This window comes from Euphorbia lathyris, chromosome 3 (genome assembly GCF_963576675.1).
Source record: "Euphorbia lathyris chromosome 3, ddEupLath1.1, whole genome shotgun sequence".
NCBI lineage: Eukaryota > Viridiplantae > Streptophyta > Magnoliopsida > Malpighiales > Euphorbiaceae > Euphorbia > Euphorbia lathyris.
Window position 1 is genome coordinate 5,708,907 of NC_088912.1, and position 23,284 is coordinate 5,732,190.

The 23,284-nt window shown below is 33.2% G+C and overlaps 1 protein-coding gene and 1 long non-coding RNA gene across 2 annotated transcripts; both read right to left on the reverse strand.

Moving 5' to 3' along the window:
- Positions 1–10,748: 10,748 nt before the first annotated feature.
- Positions 10,749–11,996, reverse strand: LOC136224529 (ribosome-inactivating protein luffaculin 1-like). Its single transcript, XM_066012890.1, has 2 exons — positions 11,974–11,996; positions 10,749–11,843 (listed from the first exon to the last, which is right to left on the reverse strand). The coding sequence occupies exon 2, from the start codon at positions 11,820–11,822 to the stop codon at positions 10,935–10,937; it is 888 nt and encodes a 295-aa protein (XP_065868962.1). The 5' UTR covers positions 11,823–11,843; positions 11,974–11,996; the 3' UTR covers positions 10,749–10,934.
- A 3,635-nt stretch (positions 11,997–15,631) lies between these two features.
- LOC136224730 (uncharacterized) lies at positions 15,632–18,121 on the reverse strand. Its single transcript, XR_010686577.1, has 2 exons — positions 18,085–18,121; positions 15,632–16,666 (listed from the first exon to the last, which is right to left on the reverse strand). It is a non-coding gene; the product is annotated as an uncharacterized lncRNA (long non-coding RNA).
- Between the last annotated feature and the right edge of the window lie 5,163 nt (positions 18,122–23,284).

The window sequence follows — 23,284 nt, forward strand, 5'->3', positions numbered from 1 at the left end:
CTCCTGTCCCTCCTCTATACACTTCAACCAGGGCTGGCTAAAAGATTTTCTGTACAGGTGATCATTTATTATGAAGAAGTATGCTGCTTTTCTTACCGTCCGCCTGGCTTCTTCTTTGTCTTGAGGAAAAATTCCGTCTACAAGATACTGCTGGAACGGTGATCTCCATTCTCTACCGGTGGATTTGAGAAGAACCATAATTTTTGAGGCGAATGCCGGCCTGGTTTTCACCTCAAATGGGCATTGTAGATCCGCCCACTGATCTTTGCTAGAAGCCAACTTAGCTAGGTGATCCGCTTCTATGTTTGATCCTCGAAGCACATGGACCAATTCCCATTTTGTTTCTTTATTTTCCAAGTGGTTCAATAGCTTCTTGGCTTCCTCCACGTATTTGACCAGAGTTTCGTCTTTTACATCAAAGTTTTTGATTTCCTGATTGACCATCAATTTGTAGTCGCTATAGATCACAACCCGTTCTGGTGTAATCTCCTTCAACATGCATAGCCCTAGTATCAAGGCCATATATTCTGCTGCGTTATTTGTCGCGGGGAACTCTAACTTCGCAGCATAATGTAATTTGATGTAATGAGGTCCCTTTATCACCACGCCTATTCATGCACCTTCTGTTGAAGAAGCCCCATCGGTGTACATCGTCCATTCTTCCAACTTTGGCTTGGGAAGATTAAGGCCCCTCTTCAGTGAATTCATATACAAAGTCTGCCAAGACTTGACTTTTCAAGGCGGATCTGCCTTCATAGCGAACGTCGAATTCGCCCAGGCGGATTGCCCATTCCATTAACCTTCCCAAAGTTTTCAGCTTTTGTAATACCTTCTTCATAGGTATGTTGGTGCGAACGATGACTGTATGTGCCTGGAAATAGGGTCTAAGGCGAATCGAGGTGGTGACCACAGCCAATGCCATTTTATCCAATCTTGAATACCGAGTTTCAGCATCTTTTAGGACTTTGCTTACATAATAGATTGGATATTGTTGGGCATCTTCCTCCCTTATCATGACAGTACAAACTGCTTTGTCAGTGACAGAAACATACATGTATAGGTTCTCACCTTCCAAAGGCTTGCTCATTAGAGGCGGTTCTGAGAGGAAGCGCTTGATCCCTTCGAAGGCTTGCTTACAATCTTCATTCCACTCGAATGCTTTCTGTTTTTTAATCACCTCATAGAAGGGTTGGCATGTACGAGCAGAGCATGAAATGAACCTGCCAAGTGCTATGATTCGCCTGTTAAGATGTTGCACCTCCCTAACATTTTCCGGCGCCTTCATGTCCAGTACCGCTTTGATTTTATTTGGATTAGGACCTACTCCCTTCTGGCTGATCATATATCCCAGGAATTTTCCATAAGTTGCCCCGAAGGTACACTTCTCAGGATTCAGCTTAATATTGTGATGGCGAAGGACTCCCAAGACCTCTCTTATGTCCTCTGCATGCCTCTCCATGGTGGTGCTTTTGATGATCATTTCATCCACGTAAACTGAGAAGTTATCACCCTTTCTTCCTTTGAATATCTTGTTCATCATCCGCTGATAAGTAGCTGCAGCGTTCTTGAGCCCAAAAGGCATGACCTTAAAGCAATAGGTTACCTGGTGAGTTACAAAGGAAGTTTTGATTCTGTTCGAGGGCTCCATGGGGATCTGATGATAGCTCGACTTCACATTTGTGAAGGAATATATGGCGTGTCCTGCAGTCCCATCGACTAGAATATCGATGCAAGGCAAAGGGTAGTTGTCTTTAGGACAAGCCTTATTAAGGTCTCTGAAATCAATACACATGCGATATGATCCACCTGCCTTTTTAAATAGGACTACGTTCGCCAGCCATTGTGTATAAATAACTTCCTCAATGGCGTCTGCCTTTTTCAGTTTAGATATCTCCTCCCCGATCGCTTTCTGTCTCTTCGGACCATGATTCCTTCTCTTTTGAGCTACAGGAACCGCATCTTTGGCGATATTGAGTTTATAAGAGATCACATCTGGACTGACCCCTGTGAGGATCTCATCCTTCCATTCGAATACGTCCTTTAACTCGAGGAGAACCTTCGTAACATCATCCCTGATTTCAGCTCTCACCCCTTGGCGATCCGTACTTGTTTTTCATCCGCAATGAGGAACATTTCTGTATCTCCAAGGGCCGTTGTAACAAGCTCATCCTCTTCATCATCCTTAGGCTGTGGGCGAATTGATAAGGATGCCGAGTATGTCTCTTGAGCAACTTTCTGATTCCCTTTGATCATTACTCCTCATTTGGCTGTGGGGATGTACATCGTCAAATGGCGTATCGATATTAGAGCCGCCACTTCTGAGATAAAAGGGCGTCCCAGGATGATGTTGTAAGCTAACTGTCCATCCATAATGGAGAGTTTAAGATCTCCAGCCCATGCCTGATCCTGATCCGCCAGCTTACATTCTAGATTTACTTGTCCCTTCGTTTGGATCGTGTGACCACTTACTCCCAGGATGTCTACGATGGTGGTCTCGATCTGGATAGAATCAATTTTAAGTTTGGCGAATGCTCCTCTAGTGATGACGTTGCATGAACTACCAGTATTTATCATCACTCGCTTCATTTCCCATCCTTCCACCATCATGGTGATGACGAGAGCATCTGCATGTGGGGGGGATCACATGACCAATATCTGGAAATGGGCGATTGAGTGATGCTCTATCCAGAGCGGTAGTTCTCGCCTTCTTCACTGTAGGATGATACCCTGGTCCGCCAGCGATGACGTTAATGACCCCCTTAGCCTTCTTCTTTGGATCCTCTCTTGGTTTATCACCATCTCCTTTCTTGTCATTCTGGACGAACCTGTCTAGTTTTCCTCTTTCAATAAGCCTTTCGATTTCCCTGACCAGCTCCCAGCATGAATCTGTTTCATGGCCATTCCTCCTGTGATATTTACAATAATTTTTGGGATTTCTCCCCGTATTGGTATACTCCCCCCATTTTGGTTCGGGGTATGAAATGCTCCGTTTGTGTTGGCTGTTTTCTATCCACATTAGCACTTCACTTTTGGAAGCGTTTAAGGGTGTAAATGATGGCGTATATGCTGATTTATTCCTGGAGCCTCTCCGCCTACTTCTGGAGGTTGATTTGGGGAGCCTTTCTTTTTCCTTATGCCGCTTTCGAGATTCACCTTTCCCTCTTTTGGGAAGAGAAGCAGATTCTCTTCGGATATCATCGACTTCCATGAAATCCTTACATCTTTCCATCAGCTCAGCTATGGTTTTTGGTTTGTTTCTGATTAGATCCACTTGCAAGCTTTTACAGGTCGTATTTTTTTATCACTGCTTCCACGGCTGTGGAGACATCCACATCCACTGTGCGAATGCATAACTTGTTGAAGTTATTGACATAATCTCTTAGAGACTCATTTTCCTTTTGTTTTAGCTCGAAGAGTTTTAGCGATTTAACCACCGGCGGGATGCTTCCTGCGAACTTCTCGCAAAATTCTCTGCTCAATTGACCCCAGCTATCTATCGATCCTGGCGGGAGAGATTGAAACCAATCATACATCGGGCCCTTTAGCATGGTGATGAACATTCGACACAACACTGCTTCACTGGCACGGTTAAGTCCAAGCAACATGCTATACTTCCTTGCATGAGCCTCAGGATTATCTTCCCCAGAGTAGCCTGGTATATTTGGGATCTTGAAGTGCCTATCAGTTTCCTCATCTTCGATCCGCCTTGTGAAGGGCGATTCTCGGTTGGCGAAAGGATTATGCCTTGCATTCTCCTCATTCTGCCTACGTATTTCCTCCCCGATCTGATCCGCCATTGAGCCTCAATTCCTTCTTAGGCGTCTCCTACTATGAGATCTACTTCGCTGTGAGGAGGAGGAGCTGGATTCTGATGAAGGATCTGATGGTGACCTTCTTCCACCTCTTCCACGCCCTCTTGGTGGGGACCGTCCATCTCCTCCTTGATTTGGTGGTGGCAGTGGTATGACCTGGCGAGGTGACCCAGCTTGGCGTTCGTCCTCCCTTCGCCCTGGAGGTGGAGGCGATCTTCCCTGTCGGGGAGATCTAGCTCGACGTCTGTGATGAGAACGGGATTTGGATCGTCTTCTCCCATGTGATCTGGTTCGCCTTCTATGTCTACGATCATCACGTCCGCCTTCTGGGTGCTCATGATCCGCAATCGCATTAATTTGTTCCTGACCCGCATGCGTTCCAGTTTGCACCGGAGGGGCTCGAGGTCCGCCAATAGTAATTCCTGGGTTTGTCGTGTGCCTCAAGGGAGCTTGATCATTCCTTCGACTTTCCTCTGGTATATCTGGAAATAACCTTCTATTTATTGGTATATCACTAGCGAGCTCTGGATTAACGACCATTGAATCTGTGGGTTGAGAGAGCAAGAATGACGAATCGCGGAGAGCACCTGGTCGATAGTAGGCGGCTTGCCATTGTGATGAGGTTGGCCTTGGCGGACGACGATTTAGCGAGGGAATAGTCCTTGTTATGGGTCCACCTACATCCTGGTTCTCCAGATAGGCCCTCAATCGACCCGCCATAAGTGGCCCATGCACACTCCCCACTGCATTTGCACAAATTTCCATAAAAGATTCTGGCGACATCTCCCCTTCATTATGAACGATGGGTTGATCAAGATCAATACTGCCAGCGTGTGTCGGGGGATTAACTAAAAGCGGTATTGACGGTGTTGCAGTTCCAATTGAGGGGTTAGACCCTCCACTTGCCATGCTTGTAATTGTGAACTAAGTCCTTTTAGGATTAGAACTTCCACGTTCACCGCACCAATTGATAACTGGTGGTGAACTCTTGATCGGAATCCTTCCCTGCGGGGGGCGCCGTTGGGATCGGCGGGGGGAAGCTCCGATGCCAAAGTCAGTATATAGTAATAGAATAAACTGTAATGACAAAGTAGGGTTAAGGAGAGCGTGAATGTGTACGTCAATAGCTTGGGATGCAAGCTATTTATAGTCATGTAGTTGTAACCCTTGGTAATTAGAAAGTCTCCATTAATACCCCATTTATGGTGGTTACTGATCTCATTCAAGTATGACCGTTAGCTTATTAATGAGTCTATCGGTTACCTTTATCGGGAATCAGCTCAACCGTTCTGGGGGCGGATCAAGATAAGATGGCGGGTCTTCCATAGGTTTGACTACGGATGGCGTGTGGAAGAATCTAGGTGATCCGCCACTTCGATAGCTTGCTTGATACGCCATAGTTTTCCTGATTGCCTTGATACGCGGTCTTTGATTAATTTCCCTTTTAGTCCCGTAAATAATATCTGGATGTTATCAACTAGTATACGCATAATTTCATTTTCTCTCCATGATATATATCAATTTTTACCAGCTGATTTGTCATCTAATAAGTAAAAAAATCCGGGTTAAATGCACCATTGGTCACTGAACTTATATGGTAATCTTAAAATGGTCACTCAACTTCAATTTGTCTCAATAAAATCACTCAACTTTGAGTTTTGTCTCAATTAAGTCACTATTACGATTTCGGTGATTAAAAAACATCGGAATGATGACATAAGTGGTACGTCAATATGAGACAACTCATATTTCTAACCGAAATGACATATGACATCCACATATGAGCCACCTGGCTATCACATGTCGATTGTTTTGATGAAAAAAAAAACTAAAAATTTAGTTTTTTCATAAAATACCCGACATGTGGCTGTCACATTTCGTTTCGATCAGAGATTTGAGTTAACTCATGTTGACGTGTCACCCATGTCATTATTTCGATGCGTTTTAACCACTAAAATCAACATAATGACCTAATTGAGACAAAACCCCAAAGTTGAGTAATTTTATTGAGATAAATGGAAGTTGAGTCACACCAAACATACATTTAACCCAAAAAAAAAATCCACACCAAATCAAAATTTTCTAATAATATATTACAACTTGCATTGGCATTCAGCATTCATGCACATGCTAAAAATGGGTAATTAATTTGGTATTATCCAAACAATTGATTCTCTTGTTGTTATCTGTGTTTAACCAAATAAATAACCTTTTATTTATAATTGTGCGACATACTTATTAAAAAACCACGCACGCTAGATTCGCCAATATGTAACATACACAATAATTATATATACTTATAAAATTGAAAAGCACGAACAATACTAATTTCAATTTTTTTCGATTTATTCCAATATTACTTTTCCACTCATTTTCCAATTTTGTCATACTTTTTGAAAATTTATTCCCATCTCACCATTCCACTCACTTTCCAACTCTATCCTCAATAAATTTTAACATGATGCATTTTCCAATTTTATCCTCAATTACACCCACTTTAGCATGATCTTTTGTAGCACCCACCCACCTATAACAAAACGACGCCATTGTTTTTGCTTTGAAAGAGGGTAAATTACACCCATGGCCACTGAATACCTCAAAACGACCATTGACGGTATCAAAATAAATAATTCAAAAAGTTAATGATATTTTAAGGAACTTTAACTCTTGAAAATTTTCATTTTGAGGTAATTTATGTGTTGTTTGGTTAGGAGAGAAAGTAAATATTTAGAGAGAGAAAGTTCCAAAAAATGTGATTTTGGAAAATAAAAAATGTGCTGTTGTGATAAATTTCGTTCTGAACAACTTTAATTCTTGAATATTTTCATTTTGTGGTCGTTAACGGTCATTTTGAGGAGTTAGTTAAAATTGAGTGGCTACCGATATTAAAAAGTGTGAAGTTCAGTAGTCATACCGTTAAACATTATAAGCCTTTATCTTATTTTTGAATATTCACTATTAGATCCAAACTTACTAAATATTTTAGGTGAAAATTCTAAACATTCTAAACCTTAGATTTAATAAGTCATGGTGTAAAGGTGAATAACCGAAATCATTTATTTGGTTATGAAATATCCAATGAACACTACTAATAATATTAATAGTTTACTTTTGGGTTAGACTATGCTTACTTCGTGTGTTTTCACCATTAGATGAATTTTACACCTCATCATCCAATGGTGAAAAACATAAAGTAATGGCTACTTTGTCAAAAACAAAGTAACCATAGAAGACACTGTTTACTTTTACATAAATGCGCTCCTTAATGTCATCATAATTTTATAACTCGGATTGAATTTTTTTTATTATTATTACCACTTCGAGTTTTTTGATCTTATTAAAAAAAATTCTACTTTAAAAGTTTTCTCAAGCCAGCCCAATCCTTTAAGGAAGGATAAAATTATTTACATAATTTTATTTTTGCGTTAGCTGCTTTTAATTTTTTGACTGTGAGGTTTTTAAGTTCGGATATTGATTTGGTTAAGCAGACGTTTAGTGTAGAAAACTTTTATATTTTTAGTTATTATGTATCTATTGTTGTAACTAGAAACATAACTAAACTACTACCAATCGCGTGGTTCAAATGGTTAAAATACAATTCAATTTAATAAAAATTAACACGTTATTTCTTTCCCGAAGCGAAACAAGGGTATCTTTCTAGTATTAAATAAAGTTTGACTTTGAACCTTAATTTAACCAACTGAGGATTTATTTAATTCAAATATTAGTTGTTAAATTTTTATTATTGTTATTAATTACTAATTACTATTATTAATAATACATGTTTACATATTGATATCTAGATTAACTTGTAATGGAGAGTCCAAAAGTATTGTTGAATCTTCCTGGCATAACCTGTAAAATAGAATCAAAGGTTAGAGAAAAGTTAGAATCCGACGAACCCACTTCAATGCCTAAATCAGTAGATATTTAGGAAGGGTTAAAGAGTAGTACTAGTGGTGAAATATGTGAAGTCAGACCGAAAGGAGAAATAAAACAGGCTAAAAAGATTCTAAGTATTATATATATATATATATATATATATATATATATATATATATATATTAAGGGTATTTTAAGAAAGTCACAAAAAATAGTCTAAATATATAATAAATTGAGTAAATGCGCTAAATATATAAATGAGTGTCGCATTTAACCCAATTTTATAATTTTCACTGATAGCCACAAAGATAACGGAATTTTGTGGCCATGCACAAACTGAGAAGCAGAATCACTAAAGAATAAAGAATGGTTCAAGAGCTGTGGAAGAACATCGAAAAAATACCACAAGGTACCAGTCTGGAAATCGGCCAACTACAAGGTAATTATTTATAATTAACCCTTATTTTATTCGATCACTAAACTTAAGATGATTTATGAATTTCTCAGTTTTATATAAAGCATGTGTATTAATTAAAATAAATTAGAGTAAAGAATCTATTAAGGATATTCCTTATCCAAAAATTATATTCATCCTAACATGCATATGAGTCACTATAAAATACTATATCTCTATTTCATTGTTTATATGTTCCATTTGTAGGTAATTTTTGTTTGTTTGTCTTATCTGGTAAGGGTGTTTTATTAAATTTGTGGTCCAGTACTTGAATTATTAATGAAGTCCCCTAAAAAGATAATTTAATTTGCAAAGGATTAAGAATATAATTAAGCTAATTTCACTTAACTTTAGTTCTGTAATTAGTGATATTATAAGAATTATTTTTACGAGAATTCCAACTCCTACAGTTCTTCCGATTTTATTACCTCCAATTATTATATATGATAATTTATTATTTATACTGTATTTATCATTATTCTTATTAAATCTTGCTTTGAATGTATAGTAAAATTTCACTTGTGAAGGGCCCACTATAAAAAACAGAGCTTTTACGATGGAATTTCTCGTGTAGTGACAGTTTTAACTGTCTGTACAGTTCCTATCAACGGTTTTGAAAACCGTCGAAACCGTCACAATAACAGGCGTTGCTACTATAACGACGGTTTTTAAGGCATCGGGTTAAATTTCTATAGGGATGCGACGGTTTTGGAACGACTTTGGACGATTTTATAACAATTTTATCACGGATTTTAAATGGGTTTAGAACATTTTTGCGACAGTTTTTAAACGGTTTTGTACGATTTTCTGCAACAGTTCTATTTCCATAGAGGCAGTTTAAACCGTCTCTAGGTCATTTTTTGTAAAAAAAAAATATTTATATAATAATTGAATACTTTTTTTAATAAACTATATAATTACAAAAATATATTTAATAATTCTCATCAAATCAACTAAATCCAAAGATTAAGAATAATGACAAAACATATCTAATATTGTCAAATGAGAACTCATACTAATAAAATGTTTTAAGAATGGAAAGTAAAACTAAAACTAATACGCGTGGAGCTGCCTCTATTGTTGGAGCTATCAGCCTGCAAAACATGTAAACGGAAAGTGATCAGAGTAACAAATTTCGATATGAATTGAACAATCATAATATGAAAGCAGAAATTAAAAATTGAGCATACCTAGAAGTCACTCCTCCAGTAATCTAGATATGTGAGAATTTAGGAAAGGAAATAAACCCCAAGCCATCAACACAGCTATTCAGTCGTCCATAGTTAGGATTGAAAGTGAGAGGTGAATTGAAACTTGTGGATCTATCGAAACAAGCCGCATTCCCCTTTCTTCTTCACTAACTAGACTTGTGCTCACTCCACTATTAATGAAGACTCGTGCCCACTCCAATCACGCAGCGTTCCCCATTCATCTCTACAGCTCGATTCACATACTAAATTTTGTTTCTAAGGTGGATTGATAGAGCATATTTCATCACCATAGAAGAATATTTGGTGGATTCGATATGCTTGGTGGATTGAAAGAGCAAAGTGGAAGTCTGATTTACAGGGTGGATTGGATATATTTGGGCTTTTGTGTTAACATTCTGCAAATTATATACTTTTGGGCTTTTTTAGTTGCAATAAATGAAACACTTTTAAAAAGTGTTACTAAAAAGTGTTGGCATAGGTCCATTTTTTTTTTAATGTGTCTAATCAATTTTGAATGGATTAATATAATTAGAGGCGACACAGTATACACCACATGTAATTTTAATATTTAGCTTTAACTTAGTAGACAATATGTTATTTTTTGGTTGACACGAAATTGATAAATAAATTTTATGGGTTAGGATTGACATATTAACTCGAAAATGAACGGAATGATAGAATATTTAAAATTATTGTTATATTCTCTAATGTTTTTCATATCACATTTAATAATAAAGATAATAAAATTATAATTATTTCTTGCAAACACGATTCAAACATCCTAAATTTTACGAATCATCCTTAATAGATGTATTAAAATAAAATATAGTAACATGTTAATATTAGTGAACTTTTTTTGTGGTTAGTACTAATCCAAAAATGACCTTAAATATCTAAAAATAGGCTAAATATATCATTTGCATCCTGAACTTATCCAAAAAGGTTGATTGACTTCCTGAATTTCCAAAGTGTGTCAATAGCTTTCTAAACTTATATAAAATGTTCAGTTAGCCCCTGAACTTGCGTAAAATGTAATAAATTGATCACTCGGATTTAAAAAAGTAAGTTAAATGCGGAAGATGTACTCTACGTGTCTTAGAATGCTATTACAGAATTCAATAATAGAGTAAAAATGAAGTTATTACTTTCTCAACTATAAACCTTGTATTCTCTAATATTATAACGGTAATACCCCGATCTTGATTATTTTACTTTTTTTTAAGACGCGTGCAATATATTTTCCGCATTTAAATTACTTTTTTGCAACCGAGTGATAAATTGATTACATTTTACGCAACTTCATGGAAGCTAACTGAACATTTTATGCAAGTTCAGGGACCAATCAAGTTTTTTGGACAAATTCAGGAGCAAATGATGTATTAAGCCCTAAAAATATTATCATATTCTTTTATATTTTTTAAAGTCACCATTAACATAATACACATCTAAAATTACATCTGACTCGAAAACACGATACGAAATCAACACTGACACGATTATAAAAGCTATATAATGCTGAGATCTTATTTATATAGTTACAAATCACAATCTCTTAAACTAATAACATAAGCATTTTCAGATCACTAGCGACTCTTCCACAACTTCCGTAGCAGAAATATCTCCGAATATCACATCGCCAATTGTTTCTTTGGACCCTTTGACGAGCAAGATTGTAATATCCGATTTTACTTGTTGAACACTACTTATGTTTTTGAAAGAATAGTCTGCATTTTGCACTTGAACCGGTGTTTTAAATTTCCCATCCGAACCAGATAGCTGGATTTGTTCCGACAGAGGATCCCAAGCGTTTTCATAGGTAATTGTGTCGCCTTTCGGTGTGTACCCATATGTCAAATTAAACTCGATATGGTTCTCAATGAGTTTGAATCTTGTAGCCTCTGCAACCATTTGTATAACAACAACAAGACTCTCTTTCAATGCGGTGTTAATATTTATCCCATCGAAATCATGGAGTATACCGATTGATTTCTTCAATGCTCCCGTCGACAACATGATTTTCGATCTATCCGCTAACTTATCATAAGTGGTATACACTTCTACGGGTTTCTTTGTTGTTCCGTCGAAAAGGAGATTTTGAGCTGCGGATGGAGCCTCCTTGAAGAAGAATGATCGAGTTTCCGATTTATACCCAATCACATATGAATTAAGAGCATATAGTGCTAGAGTGATTGCGATCTTCTTCTCGAGTTTCGTATCATAATAAGAAAGCTCGACCTCAACAAACATATTTTTGTTAGTAATTTCCGATGATTTTCGGAGTAACAAAATATCGTGGCTTGTAGCACCACTTTTTAAATTGCTTCGTACGTCGGTAATGAAACTCTGGTAGCTTCCGACGCTGATTCCGTCAGTAGTTAATTTGCTTGTAGGATAAATCAGCGACGAACCAATTGTGACGTTGCAGAATAACCATGTTGCAATTACAAGGCAAGTAATTTTCATCTTTAACTTGTTAATTTCCACCTGTTTAAAATTCAAAGCATATAACTAAATGTTATACGAAAACTGAAATGGAAACGGAAATTGAGAAACAAGATTTCTAAATAATAAATAGAAATAAGTGGGAAGGAATAAATAAATTTATTGTACTTACAGAATACGAGATATGGAGTGAGCAGGAGAAGAAGAGATGGTTATAAGCATTTCAACATTCCTTTTATAGAGGAAATTTATGGGTTGCTTTTTGTGACTTTTCTTACTTACTAATTGTAATTTATTATTATTATTTTTTTAAGTCGAATAAACATGTGTTAATTATCCTATGAGTTGCTAAGGATATTCTCTTGCTAATATATGAATTAAATATGTTTATACAAACTGTCATTTAATTCATTTCTAACGTTTGTTTTTATAAGGAATAAATTTATTCCAATAATTATTAGGAGATAATGGATATAGTTTCTACAAATAAAATAGTAATATAATTTTAAACTTGATGTTTACAAGACGGTGCAATTTCTACCTTCATTAACGGAATATAAGTTTTTTTTTTTTTTATTAATAGATAGGTGTAATTTCAATTTTATTGAGTGTGCATAATATTGGAGGATAGCTAGAGAACATGATATTTGGTAGGGAAAAAAAATTAATTGTTACTAATGAGGGTTGAAATTGTATTTTTTTTTACTGAAAGTTAAACTTTTTTTTTTTATGAAAACACTTGCGTACATCGAGAGAAAAAGAGAAAATGAGAAAAAATAAAACTTTACAAAATCCACAAATAGACTAAAACGACTACACACTAAAAAAAAACCATAAAATGTATAAAAAATATAAAAGAACAAGAAAACATATATTTTTTTTGTAAAACCAAATCCATAGAGAATCATTTGCAATCCAATCACCATTATTTAGGTCATTTTAGACATTCGCATGTGAGTCATTTCTTTTATTGCAACCATGTAGATCAATTGATACATGAACAAGATAAGCTGTTTTCCCCCTTGCTAACTTTGAAAAAAAGTATAAACGAAAAAAGAAAATAGAGAGCAGATACAAATCAGATAAATAAAAGAGATCAAGAAATATATGAATACAAATGAAAAAGAAAATAACAGTAATAAAAAACACGGAAAATCTAACCAGTGGAAGGAGGAAGAAGGAAGACAAACTTCACTCTTCTTTCTCAAGGTAAATTCACAAAATAAGAAAGGTTTGTGTATTTAATAGATGATCATACTTTCACAAAAAGGGAAAAGAGATGCGAAGAAGAGTAAAAAGGAGGTTGTAGGCAACGTTTTTAACAAAAAGTTACTTTTCCAACTAATTTAAAAGTTAAACTTTAATATCATATTTGTACGACACTCCTTGTTTGGTGAAGAGTTTTTTAGGATAAAATTAAAGATTTGAGTCACTCTAGAGGTTTTGACTAGTCAAACTTCTAATAGTTGTGTTTGGTTATAATAGAGGTTTAAAAAAGCATATTGGGTTAAAAAAAACTAATTTTCAAAAAGCTCGTTCATGAGATTTTTCATTTAGCTAATTGTTTCATATTTTTTGAATGATATTTTTACCCCTAATTACTACCATTTAACCCCAAATAAATGTTTTATCATGTCTTTATTTGTCATTTTATACAAACAGCTATCAACAAATAATTACATTTTAAAAACAAGTTTACACAATCAGCGAGTTAAATCAACTAACAAAAATAATTTGTTAACAACTAATATAATCAACTAACAACCTAATGACCATTGGCTAAACATCAATTATAAAACTAAATTTAGAGCTTATTTTTGACAAATTAAATGTTTATATATTAGGGTCCCTTCTTTTTGTTTGTTTTCCTTCCTATTCTCTTGTTCAAATACTCACTTTTTTCTTTTATTAATATATTGCAGATTTGACAGTTCTTAGGTCATGGGTGCTCACCCCCCAAAGTTCTGTCTCGTCCCAATTTGTATCAAAAAATAAAAAAAAAATTGTTCATATATTAGGGGATCTAGGAGCTAGGGGTGCACGTGGTCGGTTAACCAGTCCATTAAGGTTAATTCGGTCGGTTAACCATTTAATCGGTTTTTTAAAAACACTAACCGTACACTAGTCCATTAAATTCGGTTAACCACTAATCGGTTAACCAATTATTTCGGTCGGTTGACCTTTTATTTCGGTTTCTAACCATTATTAAATAATAATAATAAAAGAATTCTAATTTTTATTGTGAGAGAGACAGCGGGTCAATGGCGAGTTGAAGCGATTAACTGCGAAGAGGGAGATGTACGTGCATTATGATCTATCAGTTTTGATTCCGTTAAATTATTTAGTCCCTATATCAAATCTCCGTCTAAAAATGTGTTAAAGAACAATTAAACAGATAAAAAAAATACAAAATATCCCCTAATAAAACTTCTGGCTATAAAGTTTTGGAAAATAAGTAATAAAATTTTATCCTTGTTTCTACATCCGAATACATAAAAGAAAAAAAACCCCGCATAAACTGAAATTAGAGAGACAGTAACAAATTAACTGAGAGTTATTTATATATTTTCATCTTATTTGATGTTAATATTTGATAGAAGGACTAAACCATTAAAAGTAAAAAATTCTAGAGACTTTATAATTAAATAGTGGATTAATTAATGAGTTGTTGAAAACTATAGTGACTAAATAATTGTTTACCCATATAAATAATTTTTTTATATTTTTTTAATATTTAATTGAGATTCGGTCGGTTTCGGTTAAACATGGTTTTTGGAATAAAGAAACTGTAACTGTAACCGTAACCGTAACCATTAACCATTATTTTTAAAACTAAAAACCGTACACTAGTCCATCGATTTCGATTAACCTTATTTTCGATTTGGTTTTCCGGTTTTTCGGTTTTTTGTATACACCCTACTAGGAACTATAAAACTAAATTTGGAGCTTATCTTTTGACAAAATAAATGTTTATATATTAGGGGATCTTGTCTTCATGATTGTTTAATTGAACAAAGACAAAAGAATAACTTAATTATTTGCTTAATGCCAAATTAATTGATCATATTTTATAAGTGCATTGAATAATGCACCTTAGGGAAAAGGCTAATTATTTTATTTTAGCCATACCTTCATTTTTTTAATATGGAGATTCTCTAGTTATTTCTATTTTATTATAGAATTAAAACAAAAAATAAGAAAAAGAAAAAAAAGGTGTCCTTAAGAAAAATCTTCACACCATTTTATTATTTTTTTTAAATTTGTGGAATAAAATATATAAAATAAAATTAATAACAACAGAAACAAGTGAATAGTATATGATTTTATCATTTAGAATACTTTCTAAACATTATTTATATATTTTACTAGAAAGGAAGCCAAGGTTAATCAAAAAAAAAAAAAAAAAAAAAAAAAAAAAAAAAAAAAAAAAAAAAGCCTATCTGACACCCTAAACTATATCGATGAAAATTAATTAAGCCTCTATTCTCTTTAAATCAACAAATCACCCCTATTATCTACAAAAGCCTCCATTTAGATACTGAATTATAAAACGTATAACTTTCAGATTAAGATGCAGATATTAATTGTGAGATTAATAATCTTAAAGTGAATGTCAATATTCCTTTTATGAAGGAAACATGTACAATTTTCCTTTTCATCTCCAACACTATAAAAATAGGTTCCGGGTAGGGATCGGCACGAGCGAAAACAGATTTTATAGTGCACAATATCATTTTATAATTTAAAAATGGATCGATCACTTAAAAGGATGCGTGCTAAATCAATCTTAAATCGAATAATACAACCGATTTATATAAAGAAAATCTACAAAACCTAAAAAGCTAGAACTTCCATTATTTTTTTTTTTTATAGAAACACTTATATCTTTAATATATGAACAAGAAAAACATAAGGAATAAAACCTTACAAGAACCATAAAGGCACTTATTTATAGTTACAATCACAGTCGTTTAAACTAAGAACACCAGCATTTAAATGTCACTCAACGTGGCGTCGCCAATTGTTTCTCTGGGCACTATGTTGAGCAAGAATACAATATCTGATTTTATTTCTTCAACACTGGTTATGTTTTTCAAAGAATAGTCTGCATTTTGCACTTGAACCGGTGTTATAAATTTCCCATCTGAACCAGATAGCTGGATTTTTTCCGACAGAGGATCCCATGAGTCTTCGTAGCTAATTGTGTCGCCTTTCGGTATATACCCATTTGTTAAATTAAACTCGATATGTTGTTGGATGAGTTTGAATTTTGCAGCCTCTGAAACCATTTGTTTAACAACAACAAGACTCTCTTTGAAATCCGCGTTAATATTTTCCCCATCGAAATTGTAGAGAATACTAATTGCTTGCTTTAATGCTCCCGTCGATAATGAGATTTTCGATCTATCTGCTAAATTATCATAACTTGTAGACACTTCTACAAATTTCTTTGTTGTATCAGTGAAAAGGAAATAATAAGCTTGGGAAGGAGCTTCCTCAAAGAAGAACGATTGACTTTCTGATTTATACGCAATTATATTAGAATCAAGATTATATAGTGCTAGATTGATTGCAGTTTTCTGATCGTGTATCTCATCATAGTACGAAAGCTCGACCTGACAAAATACATTATATGTTTGGAAGTCCCGTATACTTCGCAGTAACGGGATCTCATGGCTTTTAGGCCCATATGTTAAATAGCCACGTAAGGTGTTGAGGAAAGTTTGGTAGGTATCGAAGCTGGCTTCGTCAGTACTGAAATAGGAGGTCGGGTAATTTATCGACGAACCAATTCCAATGTTGCAAAATAACCATGTTGCAATTACAAGCAAAGTAAGCTTCATCTTTAAATTGTGAATTTCCACCTATTTGAAATTCAAAGCTAAAGGAATTAGTTTCTCAGAATATATAATAATGTTACATGGAATGGAAAGAAAACCCGATATGAAAGCAAAAATGGAAACCGAGAAATGATACTTATTAAAAATATAAAAAATAGAGGAAACATATAAACAAGGTTTAATACATCATTTGCTCCTTAAACTTGTCCAAAAAATTTGATTGGCCCCTGAACTTTTAAAGTGTCCCGATAGTTCCTCAACTTTTATAAAATGTTCAGCTAGCCCCCTAAACTTTCGTAAAATGTAATTAATTGATTACTCGGTCGTAAAAAAGTAAGTTAAATATGAAAGATGTATTCCACGAGTCTTAAAAAAAGTAAAACGATCAAAATCGGGGTATGCGATTCTAATATTAGAGAAGATTTTTTTGGTGGAACTAATATTAGAGAAGATAAGTTTTATAATTGAGCAAGTAATAACTTTATTTTTAATTTATTTTCGAATTATATAATAACATTTTAAGATGCGTGGAATACATCTTCCGCATTTAACTTACTTTTTTTTTTGCGACCGAGTGATCATTTGATTACATTTTACACAAGTTTAAGGGGCGAACATTTTATGCAAGTTCAGGGTGCTATTAGGACACTTTGAAAGCTCAGCAGCCAATCAACCTTTTTGGACAAGTTCAGGTGGCAAATGATATATTAAGCTTATAAACAATAAAAATATATAAATCTATCATATATACTTCTAATAATATAGATTTAAATAAGATATATCTATTAAAAAAGGTACGTACAAGGGAAAAAATTTGTTATTATTTTCTTTAGAAAGTTTTGTAGAAAATGATCTAAAAGAAATAGAGATAATTTTAAAAATAACCTGTGTAGCAGGAAAAAATTATTATTATTTTTCTAACTCATCGTATTTATAGCTTTTTATCTCTAAACATTAACTTTCTCTTTTTAACCCAACAATAATTAAATGACCTAAAAGCTAAAATGTTGAATAATTAAAATTGTTTAGAATAAAATTGAATTCTTGGATTTTTCTATTTAGAGGTCATCAACGGTTGAATTGGCAGTATCAACCTAACAGCCATAGGATTTTTTTTTTGTAAAAAAAAAAAAAGAAAAAGCTACAGATATCAATTTGGAAATCAGTTTTTTTTTTGTAAAAAAAAACTACAGATATCAATCTGGAAATCAGTGAAACCATGAAAGTTATTTTAAGAATTATCCAAAAAAACATCAAAAATTTACTGAATATATCCATCTACTTCTAAAACCGAACTAATTCTTAGAAAATGAGTTTTCAATTTTTTTTAATTACGGACAATTTGCCAAATAAATATTGAAATGCAAAATACTTTAAAATCAAAATTACTGTGTAACATAATACAAATAATAGCATGTTGAGAGAGATTTTATTTTACTCACAGAATACTTACGGATGGAGTGAACAAGTTAGCACGAGAATAAGTGATGGTTTTAAGAATTTCAACATCTTTTCCTTTTTATAGAGGAAAATCATGGGTTCCTATTTCTGACTTTTCTTCCTCCCTAATTATAATTATATATATGAAACGTGGAATAAAACATGTGTTAAATAACCGAAGAGTTTCTAAAGGATATTTGCTAAATTTGAATAAAATATGTCTATACAAACCTATTATTAATTCATTTCTAACGTTTTTCTTTTGGGACAAAATAAATGTTTATATTATAATGGAGGATCTAGCCTGCATATGATTGTTTAATAATTCGTACGATGATAGATAAATGGTTATTAAATTTTGTAAAATAAATCTTTATTAAATAACTGAAGAATGAGAACCATTAGAGAATCAATTATTTGCATAATGCCAAATTAATTGAACATTTTTAACAGGTGTATGAATGCAACTTAAGGGATAAGGTAAACTATTTATTTAACCTTATCTTCATTTATAATGAAGAATTTTCATTCTACTATATTAAAGGTTTTAAATTTAAGAGAATAAATATTGATTCCGAGAGAGAAGTACATATTTCATTGTTTTGAAATAATGAAATTTTATAGGTAATATTTCTAAATAAAATTAATTTTATTTTACCTGACAACAAAATTAAATGGGTTTTTTTAATCGTTATTTAATTGCATCCGACCTTTTAAATAAATTTATGGATAGGTTGAAATAGTTTAAAGCATTTGAACAAATTATATGTAATTGTGTTTATTTGGATAAACTATCCATTTAAGTTTATTATTCAAATGGTTATTTGACAGGGTTTATATTAGAACTTGTTGCATCAAATGATAGAGGTTTCAAATTTTGGTATTTATTGGTGGAATTTCAAAACATTATAGGATATATAGACATATGTCATATAAGCTTCAAATTTAAAAGACATTTGCCGGAGAGATTATCAGAAAAATAATAATCAAAACTATTAGTAGGCTTTAACTATCGATTTAACATTTTAATTCAAATAGTTACTTGAGTGTGTGTAATGTCATCTAATCAGCAATTTTGAAAAGAGAAGAAATCAAGTGTTAGTGATCTGATGATGTGAATCTCATGCTTAAATCTTAGAGAGCAAAGTGGTAATCTCCCTCCAAAAATGCCATTCAAAGAAATCATATTCAAAACGCTCTTCTATAAAAGTCATATCACTAACGAACGCTTGGGGTGTTAAAAAAACTAACCAATTCAATCCAATTTAAAAATAACTAGTTTATTTGTTCTATTTGGATTGGTTATAACCAACCCTAACCTGAAAAAATGGAGAAAATGTGAAAGACAAATGCAAATAAGAGATCTTAATTGTGAAAGATTTGTATAATCTATGATGTTCGTCAACTCAGTTGAAGAATTTAATTTTCACTTCCATAAAAATCTATAGTTTTCCAAGAATTTCTTGTTTTCATTAAGTTTGATACAGTAATTATCCAAATTCAAATTCAAATTAAAATTGAACTTTCCATTTGAATTAACTTATTATTTTTCAATTTTGAAATAACGTTAAAATTTAGTATAAGAAAAACAAAAAGAAAATACTCAACAAATGTTAAAGTTATATAAAGAAGATATATTGGTTATAACTAAATTGAAATCAACCTCATTTTTTTTTATCGTGGTCATTCGTTAGAAAATAAAATACTAGTGCAATTTTATCAAACATATGTCCAAATAGAAATTATATTATACTAGAGTTTGGAACACTATATTTTTTTTCCGTTTCTTCTGTTTTTATGTTTCTCGTTTTTTTCGCTTATTAGTTTTCCGTCTATTTCATTTTTTATGTTTTTTTCGTTTTCTGTGATTTTTTTCCGTTTATCACATTTTTTTCCTGCTTTCACGTTATTTGTTCCTTTTTTTGTGTTTTCACCTTCTCTTCCCTTTTTTTTCTAAATTTGATATTATTAAAAAAAATTGGATATGATATATATTTAAAAAAAATTAATTGGACGGTTCAATCTAGCTAAAAAATAGATTGGGCGAAATTTGTCCTTGGATTGGTTGTTAATAACCAATCCAATCGAACTCAATGGAGTATCTATGGATTGGATTGGTTATTTATACCCAATCTATGGAGTCGTTTCTTTATTGGATTGGATTGGTTTTTGACGAATAACCATTAGATTGACCCATGAACACTCCTAACTATGATGATAGCCCCTTCAGATGATTGTTGAAAACCGTCGTTCCGATAAAAATAAAAGTATCATGAGGTTCGCTGTCGTCAGAAGATGCTTCACATGACGATTGACATCTGTCATTTGAAATAATGTCACATGACATCAACATATTTCACTTCAACAAAAACTGTCTATAGAGACATTTTTTTTTGCTTGTAGGGACGGTTAACCACCCCTACATATTCTAGGGACGGTTTTACCAACCGCCCCAAATCTGTCGCCAAAGGGGTCAGAGCTACAAAATAGTGACAAAAAACACCACTGAAGAGGTAGAGTAAAAATTAGCGACGGATTTGTAGGGGCGGTTTAAATCGCCCCTACATCTAATTCTAAAATCTTTTTTTGACTCTAGGGTGGTTAAAACCGTCCCTGCATAATTTATGCATAATTTATTATATATACTATTTTTTATATTCCAATTTGCTACCTACAGTAATTATGGATTAATTAATCAAATTTAAATGTACAAATCAATTCAAAAATAACATAATATGAAAAAAAATTCAACTTTTGATATCTTACTAAATTCAATACATGATTCTAAAATTTAAATTCAATTCATGATTCTAAAATTAAAAAAGAAACTAAATTTAATAGAGTATATCATTTCAATATCACTAGCTTGATATTGCAACACTAATGTAATTTCAATATCAAAATAAAACCATAACATGAGATTTCCTCTTGTTTCTAAGTTGCCGATGCCTCCGTACTCGTTGGAAACCTTGAAACTAATGGCATTGCCTCTAACAATGCTGCAACATCACGAGCTCTGGTAGCCAATACTGTGAATGTAACACTCTAAAGTTTTAATCAATAAGTGATAAGCCTAAATATGAGCCTTTGAACCAATCTGCTACTACTAGAATATATGTATACCTGCAACAAGAGACAAAAGTGTAACTAATACAGAAATAACACCATTATTGTCTTAATATATAAATAAAAATTGTTTAGTAACCAACCACTTAAATTTTTTTCTATCTCAGCTTAGCAACTAACCATAAGCTACTAAAGAATAAGAATGTAAAAGAATGTGATCAACATTTTCTTGAATTACCCAAGGGAAATAGTTATCACATAGCTGAGAAACCAAAGTTAATGGCAGTATGATATCTAGAACCACAAGACAAATGTTGGCACATGTTACTGTTCAACTAAATTGACCCTTTATCCACTAACAATATAATAATATTAGGATCACCACAACAGAAACTACAATCACAGCCCAGAAAAACAACGAAGGCAAGAGAGAGGAAGTTGTGCTAGCAAAGAAACATCCACTAGTTAAAGAATAGCATTGCAAGTGCATAAGAAGCAAGACGTTTGCCATACTTCGTGGAAAGGGCTATGACTAGAGTGGCATTTGCAACAACAGAATTGAGACTAAGGAAGAGTCTTACGGTAGAAAAATAGACAAGCCTACATGCAGCAGAATAATAAAATTTTATCTATTTTATTTATTTCCTTTTTCCAAAATCTGTTAATTGTTATTTCATATAAGAGGGAGAGAATGAAATACATTTTCTGAATAACTATCTACCGTTGCAAACGAAGTGCCCACAACTTCTTATTATTCAATCCATGAGCCACAAACGATTTTTGTTCAACATAGAAAATAATAACTTATCAGTAATCAATCTTAATAATAAGCAATCGCAATGATTGCCTCTAACAGAATCGATACGAGATCAAAGAGAGAGTAAGAAATAATGTAAATTAGCCAAGAGGGAGACGGAACGATTCCTCTTGCTCTTGATTTGTGTGTGTCGAAATATGGGGGTTAGGGAGTCTATTTATAGACTTCTCAAAACCCTAATCCTAGTTGCATTAGATAATTAATTAATTAGAATCTTATTCGGAATAGAATTAATAATTAGATAATTAAATAAACACTTATTATTATCTAAATAATAACTAATTATATTTAGATAATATTACTAATCAAATTAGTAATTTAATTATTGTTCAGGATAATTAATTAGAGTTTCAATCTCATTAAAATCTCCAATTAATATTATCAGATAATCCTTTAATTTAATTCACAACTATAATCCAATTATAATTATTATAATAATTTATCCCTAATTTAATTACAAATTTTGGGCCATATATTAGTGTCTCATTAATTACATTTTCGTCCTCTGGTTCCAAATGTCATATGCGACCCATTAGGTCTTTTATTGCCACTAGCCGTATATATCCTTTGAAATTAATTCATCATGATTAATTCCAACATATATATAACGGAATACCATTGCGAGCTGTTACTAGCAGAACCTATGATATTCCCCTAGAGCAATTAAGAAGTCAGGTTGATAATTGACGTTAACCTTTCTGCATCAGGTATAGTATAATATGATCCTTCATCAACTATATCCTATCGGTCAATTCCTTATAACAATGGAACGTGTCAATGTTACATATAATGAAGAGTCCATTTTTACTTGTACATGTTGAATTCACTCTGAAAGATAAGTTAAGTGAAATATTCATTTCTACTCTTAACTCTATCACCTTGCAAGAATTTCAGTTAATTCACCACAAGCGGCCATTTGGATATATCTCCCACTTATCGGGTGTGACGAATTCTCAATCTGACATTAACTATTCTACAATCACTTTATATGATACCCAACCCTGCTCTCACACACCCCAGGCTCTCACCTGTAGTGGATCGTGCTCGCACAGAATCAAAGCATCACACTCCACAATCTAGAATCACTAATTAACGAATGTTTGAGTCTGAGGATTAGTTATAGCTACTAATATCAATGAGATGAATAGTTGACACATTAGATAAAATCAATCCATACTGTTATCACTCAAGTCGGGTCCCAATCATAATGAACTCCTTCACCGGATCCATGTAACTGTCTAGATATCTAAATATCTAAAGCTTGTGAGACCAGCTTTCTGTCTCGACAGAAAACACTATTACATGCAAGTCTCAACAGT